This window comes from Mustela putorius, unplaced genomic scaffold (assembly GCF_011764305.1).
Source record: "Mustela putorius furo isolate JIRA1106 unplaced genomic scaffold, ASM1176430v1.1 tig00000224_pilon_pilon_pilon, whole genome shotgun sequence".
In the NCBI taxonomy this organism is placed as follows: Eukaryota; Metazoa; Chordata; class Mammalia; order Carnivora; family Mustelidae; genus Mustela; species Mustela putorius.
The window spans coordinates 32,109,560-32,128,351 of record NW_025421321.1 but is presented as its reverse complement, the minus strand read 5'-3'; the positions used below and the strand labels follow the sequence as shown (position 1 = coordinate 32,128,351).

At 36.0% G+C, this 18,792-nt stretch overlaps 1 protein-coding gene across 9 annotated transcripts in view; it reads left to right on the top strand.

Moving 5' to 3' along the window:
• The window catches only part of LOC101686034 (WD repeat containing planar cell polarity effector), a 531,713-nt gene that overhangs the window by 156,378 nt on the left and 356,543 nt on the right, over window positions 1-18,792 (top strand). For all 9 annotated transcript variants that reach the window (XR_006606054.1, XM_045077902.1, XM_045077899.1 and 6 more), the window contains 3 exons: window positions 11,060-11,174; window positions 14,109-14,242; window positions 17,775-17,966. Coding sequence is in view for 8 of the 9 variants with exons in the window: in XM_045077902.1 (XP_044933837.1) it covers window positions 11,060-11,174; window positions 14,109-14,242; window positions 17,775-17,966 (441 nt within the window). In the remaining variant the exon portion in view is untranslated. The remainder of the gene's footprint in view (window positions 1-11,059; window positions 11,175-14,108; window positions 14,243-17,774; window positions 17,967-18,792) is intronic.

Below are 18,792 nucleotides of genomic sequence, written 5' to 3'. Positions count from 1 at the left end.
CTTACTTTTCTGGAACATCTTCAAAAATTAGTATTTCACAGACTATGCCCTGGGAAATGCTCTTTTAGATTTATGCTCTATTAGTATTTTATTACAGGGAAGGAGAAGCAGAATGTTTCAGAGGCAACTGTGGAGTGTACTCTTAGTCAAAGAGAATAGACAAAGAGTTATATTAAGAATGATAGATTTTAGAGAAATTAAAGAAAATCATCAGAATATTGGTGATTTTGAAATCTTTTGGGTGAAGGTGAGCAATATAAAGTGGTAAATTCAAACTAAGGGAACTGAAAAAAGATTTAGTGGTGATCTTTATTCCCAGTTTTAATGTTTTAAAATTTAAAATAATTAGGGATGTCTCGCTGGCTCGGTTGGTAGAACATGTGACTCCCTAATCTCAGAGTTGTGATTTCAAGCCTCATGCTAGGTGTGAAGCCTACTTAAAAAAAATTAAAAGTTGAAAAATAAAATAAAAAAATTAAAATTACTCCTTATCATTGTAAAATGGCATACAATAAAAACAGGTATATAGTAAAAAGTATCCTCCAACACCAAGCTTATTCCCTTCTTCATGATATCACAGTTAGCAGTTTGATTTATGTCCTTCCTCCATGCATTTACAAACACTCCTCTGTGTTTTTGTGTGCATATACATTTGTTTTTAAAATAAGCAAAATTACTCTGTACATATTGTTCTGTAACTTTCTTCACATAACAGTGTATACCTGTCAGTGATCTACATCTACCTCCTTATTTTTAGTAGGCCCATAATAATACATAATTTGGATCCACCATATTTTACAGTGATAGTCTTCTTTTAGTAAGTAAAGAAATTGGACATGGATTAAGCAATCTAATAAGGCGCTATGATAGGAAAAAAAGAGTGTTTTGATTTTTTTAATAAGTGAAATTGCAGAGGAGAGGGATTCAGTCCAGTTTCCTACTTGATTTTTTAAGTAAGGAGCCACTGTTATACTTCATTTTCAGTATGGTTTAGATTCTGCCTTAGAAACACATTTTGTGGCATATATACAACTAATGTAATCATTGAACACCACATCAAAAACTAATGATATACTATACAGTGGCTAACTGAACATAATAAAAAAACCCATCTCTTTAAAACCATAAAATAAGAAATATAATTTAAGAGCTGCTCTGTTTTTAAAAAGTTCATGGAACACTACATCAGAAACTAATGATGTACTGTATGGTGACTAACATAACATAATAAAAGTAATAATAATAAATTTATAAAAGAAAAATACTAAAAACATAAAAAGTTAAGAAATCATTCATAATCCCAATTTTTTTTAATTTTAAATTTTAATTTTTAAAAAATTTTTTATAAACATATAATGTATTTTTATCCCCAGGGGTACAGGTCTGTGAATCGCCAGATTTACACACTTCACAGCACTCACCAAAGCACATACCCTCCCCAATGTCCATAATGTCCATAACCCTACCCCCCTTCTACCAACCCCCCTCCCCCCAGCAACCCTCAGTTTGTCTTGTGAGATTAAGAGTCACTTATGGTTTGTCTCCCTCCCAACCCAATCTTGTTTCATTCATTCTTCTCCTACCCCTTTAACCCCCCATGTTGCATCTCCACTTCCTCATATCAGGGAGATCATATGATAGTTGTCTTTCTCTGATTGACATTTCGCTAAGCATGATAGCCTCTAGTTCCATCCACGTCGTTGCAAATGGCAAGATTTCATTTCTTTTGATGGCTGCATAGTATTCCATTGTGTATATATACCACATCTTCTTGATCCATTCATCTGTTGATGGACATCTAGGTTCTTTCCATAGTTTGGCTATATATATAATCCCAATTTTTAAAAACTCTTTGAGACTAGAAGTTAAAATTCATTCCTCCAACTCTTAATTTCACCTCTTTGAGGTATATACTGTCAATAGTTTTGGGCCTATTCTTTCTGACATTTTCTTGTATTTATACAGATAATTTCTACACACACACACACACACACACCACTGCACTTTTTTCCCAATAAAATGTGATGGTAATTTTCATGTAGGTCTGTAACTTTTAGAAATTCTGCACACACACCCCAACAATGTATCATATTCTTGGGCAGAAAACTTCTGATTAATTAAACTTATCTATCTTTTATGTTATCTCTATTTGTTTTCTTGTACTAACAACATTTACAATAACCAAACTCAGAAGGACTGATTTATTAACTGGCATGGCAATTTATTAATTTATAGTGTCAGATATATCTGGCAGCATAGATTTTGTTCATTTGCTTGGGGCATTCCCACGTGATGGCTGAATTACTCAAGAGACTAAATTATAGATAAGAAGATTGGTGAGCCGAGAATTAGAACACAAGTGAGGAGGTGTTCTTACAGGATATTTCTATCAAGCTGCTGTAGCTAACTGACTTGCCCTGGGGCTCTATCTGTCTTGACAACTGGCGTTAGTCATCACTCATTGCCCTGAACATGGTTGGAAGCATACAGAACAAGTTTCCTCCAGGTTCCTGATCTAACTATGCACTGCTCACCACTCTATTTTAGATATCTGACCAGGTCTTCAGTCATTATTCTTTCTTTATGTGAGGAAAGTGTTGATTAGAATTTGAGGATCTCCCACATCTGCTTAATGGAGATAAGGAGAACCTTCACCTCCACAGCAGCTCATTTATGAGCATTCTCTTCAGGTGAGCCTCTGTGCAAGTGACTCACTTACAGGGCTTGTGATCACCAGTGTCTCCAGACATTGCCAAATGTCCCCTGGTAGCCAAAATCAGTCCCATTTGAGAATTACTAGTTGAGAGGGCAGCTAGTTTAGAGTGAAGAGCGAGCCACAGAGAGAGGAAAACCAGATGGGTTATTATATGGAGGTCAACTGAGAGTTAAGGATATTAGTTCCTCAGTGGTGTGAGAAAGAACACTGAATTTGTTCTGTCGTGGTCTCTACTTTCCCACTGATTATGAGACCTTTGGTTAGTTGCTTTACCCTCCTGATCATGAATTAGTATGAGAATTAACCTTGTTATTGTTATTTTTTTTTTAATTTTTTATTTTTTATAAACATATATTTTTATCCCCAGGGGTATAGGTCTGTGAATCGCCAGGTTTACACACTTCACAGCACTCACCAAAGCACATACCCTCCCCAATGTCCATAATGTCCATAACCCCACCCCCCTTCTCCCAACCCCCCTCCCTCCAGCAACCCTCAATTTGTTTTGTGAGATTAAGAGTCACTTATGGTTTGACTCCCTCCCAATCCCATCTTGTTTCATTCATTCTTCTCCTACCCACTTAAGCCCCCATGTTGCATCTCCACTTCCTCATATCAGGGAGATCATATGATAGTTGTCCTTCTCTGCTTGACTTATTTTGCTAAGCATGATAGCCTCTAGTTCCATCCATGTTGTCTCAAATGGCAAGATTTCATTTCTTTTGATGGCTGCATAGTATTCCATTATGTATATATACCACATCTTCTTGATCCATTCATCTGTTGATGGACATCTAGGTTCTTTCCATAGTTTGGCTATTGTGGACATTGCTGCTATAAACATTCGGGTGCACGTGCCCCTTCGGATCACTACGTCTGTACCTTTAGGGTAAATACCTAGTAGTGCAATTGCTGGGTCATAGTTATTTTTTAAACTTGTGTACTTATTAGGTACCAGAGTTGTACTAGCATTTTACATGCATTATATGTATAAAAATCCTCTGTAATTTATAAAATTTTGTATAAAAGTACTGTGCTATCTGGTATGATTTCCTGTTCACTTTTTTTAAGAAAAATTTTTAAGGTTTTATTTATTTCTTTATCAGAGCACAAACAGGGGGAGTAGCAGGCAGAGGGAGAAGCAGGCTCTCTGCCAAGCAAGGAGTCCAATGCAGGACTCGAACCCAGGACCCTGGGATTATGACCTGAGCTGAAGACAGACGCTTAACCGACTGAGCCACCCAGGCGTCCCTTTTTGTTCACTTCTTACCACTGCCTTTATCCCTTTTAAACTTTAAAACTTTTAAAACTTTTGGCAAGTAGGAGCTTTACCTTTGTACTTTGTGTGTGTGTGTGTGTGTGTGTGAATTTCACCAGGATTATAAATATTTCTAGGAATGATCACTTTTATGTAATTATTATATATAAATGCAGAAGAGGTGGCTTGAGAATTACATTAGGAATTAAAAAGTAGCTTTACTCATAGTGAGAAAATGAGATTTCTTATATTGAAATACTTAGCAGGCAAATTTCTAGGCATGTATCTATTCCATATATTGAATAATACTCTACAAATTTTTGGGAAACCCCATTGTTAACACTTCTCTATCCGGAAAAATACCTGTTTATTTTTTATCCTTCTGTTTCTTGTCCTTAAGTCAGTTTTCTCTAGTGAGTCAATTAAATTTTTTTTGTCCTTGTTTTAATTTACTTTTGTTTCTCCACTCTAATGCGTTAGTCAGGCATGGTTTCCTTCTATACTCAAAGGTTTGCTGAAGGAAGGAGTAAATTACAGAAGACATGTTATCTTTTTTCGAACAGGTTATCTGCTAAAATAATCAGTGACTCTAGTCTTCATTATAGATTTTCCCAATGTAAAATTGTTTGGCCATCTATAGCTCTCAGAGTTTCTCCAGAATTTATCCTGTGGATTGGATTGTGGGGGCAGGAGTGAGGTGTTGGGTCCCATTGTGATGTAAATTCACTGGACCTCCAGGGAAGTGGCTCTATAATGCTTTAAATATTTGTTTCAGCCCTAGAATTCACTGCAGTGGCCCTGATACTCTGGACAACAATATTCTTGTTGTCTCTCTGGATTGTAGTGTTCAGCACCTGCTATCACCCACATGTCTGCTAGTGATTTGGGGGATCAGACTTTGCTGGCTGTTCATGACTTAATTTTCAGATCATGGATTAAACTTGTCGCTCACTGTTGATTTGTAGTCCTGACCCTGCATACCTTCACTTTTCATTTTCTCCTCAGACGTAATTATAATCACATGGATTTGGGGGGAGTTTTCTTAACCACTGAGAATACTGAATTTAGTGGAATTGTTTGTGATCACTATTACAAAATAATAGCTCATTTACAATTACTGCACCAGTTCTTCTTCAGTATTTGAGACCAAGTATGATCCATTTCTCTTTTCTGTAGGTATTAAACTCTCTGTTCTAGGAAGCAGCCATCTATCCTGACCAAAACCTCCACTTTTCTCTGAAATGAGGTCTTCTCCTGTATTCTCTCTATATTCTACTAACATGTGTCTTCCTTATTCACCATTGTATCCCTGTCTATACAGGAGGCAAAAATTCACATGTTTTGAGCTGGTGAATGAAATGAATCGTAGTTTCTTGTGGTTGTTTGTGTTTTATGTAGATTAATGTTATTATTGATCTGATTTTCTTTTCCCAGTGCCATTTCACTTCCCATTAAGTACTGAATCTGAGTTTAGGAGAAACCATTTGAAGAGCCATCTGAAGATTATGGAAATCATTTCCCATAATCTTAAAGAGAAAGCCTCTTTGGCATGAGCTTGTTGGAGAAAATGGGGAGAAATGTTAAAGGCAATGGAAAGAAATATGGACATAGCAGAAATAGTAAAAAAAATACTTCCTGCCTGGGAGGGTGTCCAAGAAAAGAAAAAGTTTCCGTTCCTGTTTTGCCTTAGTCACGTTCTGCACAAAGAACAACATTAAAATCGGAACAATTTTCGGAAATCTCATGGGCCTTCCATTGATTCATCCTAGGGAGCTAGCCCAAAGCTCAGATCTGCTCTGTAGGGGCTTCCCTTTACTTCTTTCCTCGTTTTCATTTTCTGAGCTGTCAGAATTCCCCAACTCCTTGCTAGTAGGATAGGATAGTATCTTAGTGACCTTTTTCTTCATGTCATGCCAAATCTTACATTGGCCATTTTCATTTTGGAGGGTTTAAGAACAAACCTTTTGGGAAAAAAGGTGGAAGCACTTTCTTGTCTGAACTGGAATATTCTTTTCCTGAACTTCAGACTATTTTATCCTGATTCTGGTTATCTCTGTTACTATATCCAAGACTATCTTTGGCACCAGTACTTGGAAACTTTATGCTTTCCCACAGGTTGTTTTATAAAAATGCACTAATTAGCTTGCTAATTTATCTATATCTTATTATTTCAAAATCTGGTTTCAGAGATACCTCTAGGGCACAAGACATTTAGAGATCTAAATGATGGACATACCTTGATCCTAATGAGTACCCAAACTAGGTTTCGTTAAGAGGGCTAACCTGATCTTTTCATACCTCTAAAGATTGGAATGCTCCAAACCTCAGACCAAACCTCTTTCAACTTTAATGATAGATTAAGTGAAAAAAAATTTTTTTTAATTTCTCACAGCTCTAGAGACTAGAATTCCAAGACTAATGTGCTGTCAGTGTTGCTTTTTGGTAAGGCCTCTCTTCCTGGCTTATAGATAGCAATCTTCTTACTATGTTGTCATATGGCCCTTTCTCTGTGCGTGCACATGGAGGGAGAGAGCTCTCTGTTGTCTCTTCCTCTTCTTATGAGGACACCAGTCAGGGTGGATTAGGGCCCTAGCCATGTGACCTTTCTACTCATTAAATCCAGTTACTCAGCTCAAAGCTTTTTGAGTTTTTCCCTTGTATGCCACATCCAGTCCTTCAGCAGGTTCTTGCTGATTCCCTTTAAAATATATCTCAGGGGCACCTGAGTGGCTCAGTGGGTTAAAGCCTCTGCCTTCAGCTCAGGTCATGATCCCAGAGTCCTGGGATCGAGCCCCGCATTCGGCTCTCTGCTCAGTGGGGAGCCTGCTTCCCCCTCTCTCTGCCTGCTTGTGATTTCTCTCTGTCAAATAAATAAATAAAAGTTTTTAAAAAAATAAAAAATAAAATATATCTCAAATCTGTCCACATATCATTTCTTCCAGCATTGCCATTATATCCAAACCATCATCTTCTCTCACCTGGACCACCACAATAGCCTCCAAATGGTCTCTTGCTTTTACTCTTGCCCAGACCCCTCTTTAAAACATAAATTAGATTGGGCGCCTGGGTGGCTCAGTGGGTTAAGCCGCTGCCTTTGGCTCAGGTCATGATCTCAGAGTCCTGGGATCGAGTCCCGCATCGGGCTCTCTGCTCAGCGGAGAGCCTGCTTCCCTCTCTCTCTCTGCCTGCCTCTCCATCTACTTGTGATTTCTCTCTGTCAAATAAATAAATAAAATCTTTAAAAAAAAATTAAAAAAAATAAAAAAACATAAATTAGATTGTAATTCTCTGCTGCTTAAAATGATTTCTTGTCAGCCTAACTTGGCCCAGCTACCTCTCTGATTTCATCATCTGTGAATAGCACTGTCACTCATTTCCCTCTAGCTACTCTGCCCTAGCTTTCTTCAGTCCTCCCAGGCATATCTGACCTTAGAGTTTTTGCAGTTGGTGTTCTCCGCCTTAAGTTCCCTTTCTCCAAATAATTCTGTGGCCTATTCAATAACTTCATTTGGGTCAAATGACTCCAATGTCATCTCCTTGGAGAGGTCTTTTTATTTCTTTATTAGTCATTCTGCTTAAAACGGGATTCTTCTAAAAATCCCTGTCCTTACTGTGCTTTATTTTTCTCTGTAGTTCTTACTGCTATCTGACATTATATCAAAACTATTTGCCTATTACCTGTGTCCACACTAGAATGCAAGCTCCCTGAGGTGAGGGTGGGCAAGGGTTTTGTCTGTTAGGTTCATTGCTGTATCTTCAGTACCTAGAGCAGGGCCTGGCTCACAATACTAAGTATAGATTTGTGGAATGAATGAATGAATGAATGAATGAATATATATATAAATAAGTGGCTGCACCTGTCCTTCGAAGAAAGATTCTGAAGGAATGCTGAAACTCACTGGGCAGGATTCACAGTTCCCAAATCACTGCTCCAGTCTCCATGTGTTACCTACTGCAGCATGCATGCTTTCTTACTGTACCTTGACACTTTCCCTTCAAATCCTTTCCAGCTTAAGTCCCTCTTTTACCTACTTTCACAGGTTACACTTGATACCACCATCCTACAAAAGTTTTTTTTTTTAAGATTTTATTTATTTATTTGACAGAACGAGATCACAGGTAGGCAGAGAATCAGGCAGAGAGAGAGGAAGAAGGAGGCTCCTCACCAAACAGAGAGCCTGATGGGGGGCTCAATCCCAGGACCCTGGGATCATGACCCAAGCCAAAGGCGGAGGCTTTAACCCACTGAGCCACCCAGGCACCCCCAAAAGTGGTCATTTATAATTTTTTTTTCCAAGATGATAAATGCCCAAATATAGAAATAGCGATTAGTATTAGGACATGAGGACTAGTTCATGATAACGGTGCTGAGAGTAGAAAGTAAGGAAAAGAAATTTGAGACTTGGACAAATTAAATGCCAAAGTTCTGGAGGAACTTGCAAATATCTTGGAGACAATATCCTTATGAAATCATTGCAAATGGGAAAGGTAACAAAAGATTGTACTGGTGATAACTCACCTGGGCTCTAGTGTACTCTCTCTAGTCTTGAGTCCAATCTGGGCACAAGATTTTTAGAAAGAAAAAAAATGTGTTCAGAGATGGCAGGTAGTATAGTGAACATATATCATATGAGCAATAGTTGAATAATAGTAATTGCAAGCACTTACTGTATGCCAGGCATTATTCTAAATACTGTTTGTAAAAAGTTATTTAATGCTCATCCTATGAGGTAGATGTCGATTTTACCCTATCATTTCAGACAAGGAAATGAAGTCATAGAGAGGTTAAGTAATTCCCACATGGTCACACAGCTAGGAGGAGGTAGAGCAAATGCTGATTTCATTCTGATTCAGAGTCACGCTTAACACTATGTTACTTTCAATATTTTAAAGTGTGCTGTTGAAGAAAAATTTAGGTTATTATAGAAGTTCTTAGAAGGCAGTATTAGCCTTTACCTCAAGCTCAACTGTCACCACCTCTTACTCAGTTTCCCTAGTTTCCCCAGTGAGTACTTCTATAATTGGACCAGTAATAGCACTTTATTACACTTATTTGCTTGGATGTAGAGATACTCTCTGTTAACCTCTCTCACCTATTTTGAGGATTATATTTTATTCTCTTTTGAGCCACTAAATTTAGTTTAGTGCTTGGCATAAAATCAACATTTAGTCTTTGTTGAATGAAAACCATTAAATAGAATATCTCTAAATCAATTAGAAGTGTCCAGTGGTAAGATAATGAGCTCCTGATCACTGGAGGTATTTAAGCATGGACTGAATGCTTGAAAGATGCTTGAAGAGATTCTGTAGAAGGACTTTCATGTCATTGTGGAAGATTAGAATAAGTTTCTTTCTAACTATGAGTAATCTGATCCTATAATGAGTTAGTTTTGATTTTTTTTCTTCAAACATTTAGTTCGCACTTACTGAGTGCCTGGCATTGTTTTAGGTGTTAAAGATACAAAGATAAGAATGACCTAGCCGGTATCCATAAAGAGCTTAGTAGTCAGTGGATAACTAAGAAAAAAAGATGCTCAAGGATATAGGTGTAAAGTTTTAGTAGATAAAAACAAATAGAAAAGGACAGATTTTAGAGATGTTTTGAATAAATGGGGGAGAAAAAAGCTGTGACATAGGGGAGAACTAGGTATGAAAGATGACCCTAAAATTGCCTGCCTGAGAAAGGAGAATTTAGAAGTAAAGGCTATGTGTTATGTTGTTATGGGGGAATTCCCCAAAGGGAAATATCAGTATTTGCCATCAAGGTGTCTTGCAGGGTTGGATGTAATTCAGCAGAGATTAATTTGTGAATATTTTGAAATTCTTGGAACAAATGTTCTTCTCTTATTAGTCTCCCAAATGAATAATGATGATTACATCTTTCCTGCCATCTACCCCTTTTAGGGGCATTGACATTAAATGGACAGTCTTTTTAGTCATGTGGGACCCTTCAGTTTCTGTTCCTATTCATGTGCCTGGAATCTGTTAAGCATTGGGGAAGTAGTAGTCTTTCTTTATATTAACCTGGTCCCTCATGCTGCTCATCCTTCACACATGTTTAAATATGTCTTGACACAGAATCATCCTTTCTAGCTGGGACACGTTTCCTAGGTAGGTGGGGAATTCCCCTGTTTTGTTTAAAATCATAGTTGTCTTTGAATTTGGCTGGCATGTTCATGATTAGTTTACTGACAATTGGTTTTTTTCTTTGTATACCATATGCTGTTCCATGATTCATCTGCTTTGAGTCTGTTGCCTTGAAGGTGAAACAATTTCTTCCAGTGTTGATATTTCATAATCTTATAGATAACAAGCATACGCATATGCATAGTCCTTTCAGAAGTTTTAAACATTTGGAGATGAATGAATTATGCTGCCACAAATGGAAAGGAGCAGTATCATAATGGTAATATCTAGTCATCTTTGTTAGGTGGTTGGGTGAACACCGATATTGATAAAGCCTGGTACTTAACTGTGTTTATCTCTTTTTGAGAAATTGTTTACTTATTTATGAATATTAAAATTTAACATTTTACTTCAGTTGATTTGATTTCCATGTATTTTAATTTTTAAACTGACAAGATCTTTATTTGTAGAAGTGGGGCTTAAATTCCAAATAAATTGTAACATTCACTGTTTATATTGTAATGGTTGCATCTTTTCTATATTTAATGTATAGCAATGACTATTCAAACTTTCAGAAATCTTTTAATTTATGATATAAATAGTAATCTTTCAAAGTATTTTAGTAGAACACAGTACATTTCTGAATACAGTACAAAGCAATTACTTCTTTATTGGTGTTTTCTAAGTGTTTTGTTGGTTGGGCTTCTGATAAACATGGTCTAAATTCAGTTTCTGCACATAGCTTTAATCAAATGCACTTACCATTTTGCATCATTTAGCCACATGTATCTATTTACTCAGAATTTCAATGCTTCTTTTCAATAAAGAAAAAATCTTTATAATTTCCTGGTATACATGCCCATGTAAATATCTTTATAATTTATACATTTAAAAAAAGATTTTTGAAAGACTCTAATTCTCAGTACATCTCTCCCCCTGCCCCCTTTACCTGTTTTTAGCTCCTCTTTGGTTCAGGTGTGCTGGTGTCCCTAAGCCTCTCTGGGCCACAGCTGGAAAAAGTGGTGATTGACAGAAGCCTGGTGGGGAAGCTCATCTCAGACTCCATCAGTGATGGTAATTACCCCCATGTGTCTATATTAACAGTGGGGCAGGAGAAATAGTGTGTCAACAGGTACACTAATTATTACCACTGGGGACTTGCAAACACAAGTAATCGCTTATAATAGCATAGTTACAACCCCTGGGACCAATACAAGTTTTGACTAATATTTAATACAAAAATTTTGTTAAGTGTTAGGCTCATATTCAGAGTACTTTTTACTTTTTCCTTTGAAAAATGTGAATGTATTCTCAAAACAGGGTTTTTTTAGTGTGTTCTTTTAAAATTAGTCCTTTATTGTTGACATTTCAAGTATTTTTCATTTTCAAATGAATTTTCTGTAAATAACCCAAATGTGTCAACACAGCCACAAAAAAAAAAAAAAAAAATCTGTGATTTGGCTAGTAGGAAGATCTGTTGTTAACAACCAAAATCTAAGCATACTAACTTTTGAGAAAATTTGGGCAGTATTTCTAAATATGTAAACCAATGCCAAATATACTAGATAAAACTGGATCCTTTTAAGTATACCACAATCAGTAAATAATTGCTACAAAGTACGTAATAAAGGGGCGCCTCATGGCACAGTCAATAGGGTGTTCAACCCTTGGTTTTGGCTTGGGTTGTGATCTCAGGGTAGGAGATTGAGCCTGGTGTCAAGCCCTGAGTTGGGCTCCGTGCTCACCATGGAGTCAGAGTTGGCTTGGGTTTTTCTCCTCCTCTCTCTTTGCCCCTCCTCCCCACTAACCCTCCCAAACATATGCAGGTGTGCACACACTCTGTCTTTCCCTCTCTCTCTCCCTCTCTCTTTCTCACTCAAATAAATAAATAAGTCTTTTTAAAAAACATGTAAAAAAGATTTTAAGCTAGTTTTTGAAATAGGATACTGATATTTATTTGAGCCCTGAAAGGCTCTAAGATGCTGTGTCTACCTACTTACTTAATTAAAAAGAAGATTTATGGTATAGTTATTTCTATTTTATAGATAAGGAAATTGAAGTTAAGACATTAAGAAACATGCCCATGAATGAGATACCAGGGAACAGCTTGAAAATAACCAAACTAAAATTGGAACCCAGGTTCTAGCTGCAGAGCCCATTTTCTCTCTGCTCTGCTGTGCTGACTCCTGAAATATTAAGGTTATGTGCTTTTATTGAAGGTAAGAGGGTTTAAGAAACAGGTTGCATTATCATTAGTGATTGAAGTTGTCAGTATCTTAACTGAATAATCAAAACAAATTGTGGTCTGGTGGAAAGGACAGAGGTGAAACTATAGAAACCTTCCTTCTGCTGTCTGCTATCACTAGCTACCTCTGAATAACACAGACACATTTTCATCAACTTAGAGAAAAGCTTTTTGCAGGATGGCTATAATTGACAAAATTCTTGATAATAATAAGCTGAGTGTAGAATTGTAAGTGTGTCATTTCCTCTTCCTTACAGGAACATGGTGTCAAGGAAACTTACTATGGAAGAAGTTCCATTTTCATATGTGTCATAATTAACCCCTTTGTTGACACCGCAAATAAAATAGTGGCTATGATGATTTTGTCATGTTGATGCTCCTCTATAAGAATTAAAAGGAGACTTCCAACACTATTCATGTCTCAGAGATATCTCTTTTTACTTGTTTCTTTTATTTATGCCCAAAATAATACACTCTCAAGAGACCATGATAACAATGTGATTTCTTGGCAGCTCTCCAGACTCTCCTGTAATTGTGTAGCTATACTCTTGGCTGCTGCTTGCATAGCTAGGGTGTGGAAGTAAAGAAAAATATATGAAACACTCAGTACTTTCTTTATGGTAGGAACAATGTAAAACATTTCTCAAATTCCTATTATACTAAGCTTTTATCAATATTTTTATAACATTAATAACCCTTTATGTAACTCATGAGTATTAATTGCCTCCTTGTGCATATTAGAAATAAAGCTGGAGAAACATTTTTGCTAATCTTCATTATTATATATTAATTACTGTAATGTGCATGTTGAGTGTAGTATGGTTTATTTAATTCAGCTTGTATACTCTCAAAAAGAAGGTTTGTTGATGAAAAATTTTAAAACAACAAAAAAAATACAGAGCTGCCTGTGTAGCTTGTCAATTAAGTGTCTTACTTCTGCTCAGGTCATGATCTCAGGGATCTGGGATCATGTCCTATTTTGGACTCATTGTTCAGTGGGGAGTCTGCTTTTCTCTCTCCCTTTCCCCGCCCCCTGCTCATGCATGTGGGCATGTGCGCATTTCTGCTCTCTCTTAATAAATAAATAAATAAACAGACGTACGTATGTGGAGAACACTGATCTGTATCCCCTAAAAGAATCAATTTATTCTCAGATGGTTTATATCATGTAAACACAAGATTAAAGGCTAAGTACAAATAAAAATTATTTTCATCTTTACCTTCAGGTATGAGATAGTCTTTATTTTATGCTTATCTAGCCTTGGTTCATTTGATGGTTATCTCCAAACATCAGTGTTACCATAAAATGTTATTGGGTAAAAAGGAAAGCATCAAATCCATGCATGACTAAATTGAAGATTATTGCTTTTTTGTAATTTCTTTCTTTCTTTTTTCTTTTTTTTAAAGATTTTACTTATTAATTTGGCAGAGAGAGAGAGATCACAAGCAGAGAGGCAGGCAGAGGAAGGGGGGAAGCAGGCTCCCCACTGAGTAGAGAGCCCAGTGTGGGGCTCAATCCCAGGACCCTGAGATCATGACCTAGCCAAAGGCAGAGGCTTAATCCACTGAGCCACCCAGGTGCCCCATTTGTAATTTCTTTAATATCCTTGTAAAATAATGATATTTAGAAGACTAGGTATTTCAATAGGTATCTGTCTTCTGAGAAGAGCTTTTTGTAATATTTTAATGAAAAAAATTTCACAATTCATTATCATTATATTCTAACAGTATTTTATAAAATTATCAAATCTTTTTTGTTTTAGCTCTTCTCACAGACAACTTTATCATCTTGTCATTTTTGGCACAAAACAAACTATGTTTTATTCAGTTTACCAAGAAGATGGGGTCTCCTGATACAAACAAAAGACTGGAAAAACTCTCAGCCTTGGATTATAAGGTAGAGATTTCAATTTATAGAGTTGTGTTATTAGTTACTAAAGTATACTAAAGTATCACATGGATTGGTGTTATACTTATTATTCTTGAACATTTCTAGATTTCAGACAAACCAGAGTTAATTATGTGATTAAGGTTGATTCACTGAAATAGTGACTATCCTTCCTTTCCTTTTTTACTCTCATTATGGGACTCTAATAATGGCATTTTGGAGCAATTTATTTAGTTCTTTATGGAAATCCAAGATAGTAGAGACAAGTTACACATTTGAAAATGGTTTTCTTGCTAAAGGCAGTATACACACCATTCTTATTTTTCCCTGAAACCCCATATCATCTTTCTAGGCAAGGATAGCTGCTCTGGATTCCATTTCACAAGAAAAGAAAGAAGGCACTTTCAAAGGTTAATAGAAAAGTGTAATAAACAAAGAGTGGGAAGACCTCTCACTCCCCCACATACACACATGTATACCCACCTATAACTAGAGAAAAATGCAAAACGAATTCTCCTTCATATGTTAGTATCTCTCCCTTCACTAACTCCAGGTAATTTGTTTCCTTGTATCAGGGATTTTACATCTGTTAGGCAGGATTTTTATTTTAAATGGTGTGTTTAATATAAGTTTTGCCACATTACATTTTAACTGCTTGGAAGGCATACTCTCTGCTAGGATGAGTATCTAATACATTTTCCAGGCTGTTTCAGTTCAAGGCCTCTTTTCAGCAATGACTTGTGTTTGCAAGATTGATCCAGCCTCTGTGACGTGGATTTGAGACAGTTCACTGTTCACTGGGAACAGAGCTGATATACAGTTTCCTTAAAAAAGATGCATACTTATGCCATACCCAGAGTATCTATCTATAATACAGGCAAAGATTTTTAGAAGTCAGCTTTGTGATTTGAAACTTTGTGTGTGATTTTGAGAAAGTAGTATTTAAGCTAACCTTTTGCCCTTTGGGATTATTTCTTACTATGATTGAGGTGGTAGTGATATGGGGAGGATGTAATTTTATTTGGTAGAAACATCTATTCTTATAAAAATAAGATTTTTGATATGGGATAAAAAAATTAAATGAGTTTTCATTGTGGTAATGAACTGTAATTTGGTTTTATTTCCCAACCTTGTGGAGTTTCTGTAACATTTTGTGTAATACTGATTTTCTTTAATTGGAGTTGTGGTATTATATTTTGGTAAGTAAAAAAACTGTATTAGCACTCTTAATGAGATGTTATTTTCCAGATTGACTAACTATAGATTTATTTGAAATGTTGCTTATTTACAAATGCTGCTCTTTAAAATGTAAAGTAAGTAAAAAGTAAGTAAATTAATGAAATGCTCCAATATGCATTAACTCAAACTATTTAAAATGTTTTCAGTGCTATTATATAAAAATTTGTATGACTAGTTTCTTCGTCTTAGGTGTGATGGATAGTTTAGTAGTCTTCTCAGCTGAAGGATAGTAGCTACCCATTAATGAGATCAGAGAGAAACTGTCAGGATGTCATCTTTTCTTATGAAAAAATGTGAAAAATAGACTTACTCTATGGACTCTTACACTTTAAGGGAATTTCTTATTTGTTTATTCTTTCTGCCTTTGAATTTGAGGATAATATGGGCACTCACATCATTTCTATACATTGGAGAACTAACCTGCTTCCCTTTGGAAAAGCCCATCATGGATTTCATATTTTTGCTCAGTATTTGAAATATAAATATTTAATACATAGTAAAAACTGCCATTTGTCAATAGGAAGGAGAATTTAAGAAACTTGTTCATTTTACTTGCCTTGTTGACTATCATGATAGAATACTGATGCCATTAAAACTCATAGGAAACAGTAAATTACAGATAATATAGATGATTTGCACTATATAAGGATTAAAAGTGTCAGTTTCTTAATTCTATTTTCTCATTTAGAAATTTGTAAGCAACATGTTTACATGGCAATAGGACATCAAAATAATGTATGCTAATATGTAAGTACTTAGCAATTCCATTATGGTATTTATGTCAAGAAAATATGTAGTTAAAATAATGATATTGAAAGCATAATTATAAGAATTTGCACTTCAAAGCCTAAAGTACATCTGTGTTGTCTGTCATTGCCCATTTGGATTTTAAAACAAAGAAATAATGTAGAGTATTTATAATTCTGCTTTTCTTTATATAGTACCATAAGTTAATTCTTTCAGATTGAAATAATTTTGGCAAAGAAAATTGCAGGGTAAAAATTCTGAGACTGTTGACCTTTAACAAGTTTTCCAGTCTACATTTTAAAAATCCAGTTCAATTTATTTAACAGGAAAGGGACAGTGCAAGGAGTTAAATGTTTACCATAAGAGAACAACACTGGTAATTACTTTGATTTCAGTTCCTTTTGATGTGCATTCAGAGGATGAAGAGGTCAATAATATTATGGCCATGCAAATAGAAAAGGGTTCCTTTTGACCATATTAAAAAAAATAGCAGAGGATTATTAAAGCATTAACCTTGATTTTAATGGCCTTGGTTGAGTGGTGAGATCACAATTTGGATGAGCCTGATTATTTACTAAATACAATACATAAATGCAACGGGTTCTTAACACCCATTGCACTCTGGCATTATCGCATTACTGCCATCCTTTGTTGCCTTGCAGACAGGAATATGAAAGCAATCTGTCATGTAGTGAGACTGGCTCCAGAAGCATTTCTCTGATAAGAAGACCCCCTGCCCTTTGCTAGTGTCTGGTCCAGTAGGCTTAGCCATGCGCTTAATCCCCAGAAAGTGGTTCGATTATTGCTGACCAGCAATGGCAAGATAGTTTTTTTTTTTCTTCCAAGCTATCAACCTTCCATTAATTCCTTAAGCAGAAATACGGTGCAATCTATATTTCCTTGGCATGTGTCACCCAGATGGTGCTGTGCTTATGTTTTCAAATAACCATGTTCCAAAATAACATAGTTTGAATAATAAATTCTACAAATCCTTCCTAAGAAAGAGAAGCATAATTCTCAGAAGCTGCATAAACTTTTACGCATGATGCTGTGACTTATCCCTTTATGCAGAATATATGTCTCATATATTCTAAAAAAAAAAAAAGGTGATATTTGCCTCAAGTTGTTTTTCCTTTTATTGTTGTCAGTCATTGTTAATATGTTATGTCTTAAACAGTAGTCAGATACTCTTGGTCAGCAGTACTAAACTTGTCTTTTAATACAGCTGGTCTTAAATCCTATGTGTAGGTCGATGCTGTCAAGCAGCCATGACTGTACATTTTGGTATTGATTGGGATTGCTACAGCCAATTCCTCCCTAACTCACATTTCTCCTTTTCCTTTCCTCTGCTAAAAATGGGGAGAATTTTGAACATATGTCTTTTTTATATATGTGTCAAAAGAATTTGGTAAATTCTGACACCTCCTTAAGCACATGTTTAGCATGCATATTTACTTGCATTTATCTACATTTACAGATGCTTTAATTTTTGTAATACTGTGAGGATTTTGTGTTAAAAAATTATTTTTGTATGCTTTTTTTCCTTAATCATTAGATTTCCTATTATGAGATACCTGGTCCAGTAAACAGGACAACAGAGCGTCGTCTTGCTATCAATTGTGTTCAGGATATAGTTGCTTGCTGGTGGCCACTGGTCAGTGATGATGCTTGGCCTTGGGCTCCCATTTCCCCTGAGAAGGACAGAGCCAATCTGCTGCTCCTAGGTTATGCTGAAGGAAAACTAGAGGTAAATTTAAAGCAAATATATACATTTTGTTGAAGAGCAAATAAAATAGGATTCTAAAGTTTTTCTATTCTGAAATAAAGATGAATACTTTTTAAAACCTATAATTTATTTTCCTAAATTCTCAAAGGAGGAAATTACATATAAAGTGGGACCCTTAGAAGTATCATATTTATAAGGTAAACAGACAATTGCAGGGCTGGCCTGAATCTCACAGTGATTAAAGAACAAAGGCTTCGGGGTTCAAATCCTAGCTCTGCCACTACCCAGCTCTCTGTCCTTGAGCAAGCTATTAACCTCTGTGCACTGTGGTTTCATTATTTGAAAAATAGAGTTAACGAAGATAAGTTAATACATGCATTTAGAGCAATACCTACATATAGTAAACTCTCAGACATGGATCACTGTTGTGATTCTTGTTATTATCATTTTTAGTATTGTCATTACTATTTTCCTATAATTTCATGCCTGACAAAGCTATGTTATCTGTCACCTTCCTTTTATACTTCAGTCATTGAATCAGCAAACATTAAACAAATGCTTATTTTGTGGAAGACTCTGTGGTACCAAAACATAGCTGAGGCAAGAATTTATGAGAGCTGTAGAGCAATGGCCTTCTCAGTATCCTACCTTGGCAGGAACACCACAAGGGTTAATCTGGGGCGAGGGGTGGGTGGGGGGAGTATTTCATCCCATGTGTTCCCAACAGTGGTTCTATCATCATTCGTTATTGTGAACCTATGGGTAATTCCACCTTGTACTTGTACTTTGAGTATGGAATTCTGTTTTTCTTTTTTATAATTAAAAACAAAAGCAACCCTTCCTGTTC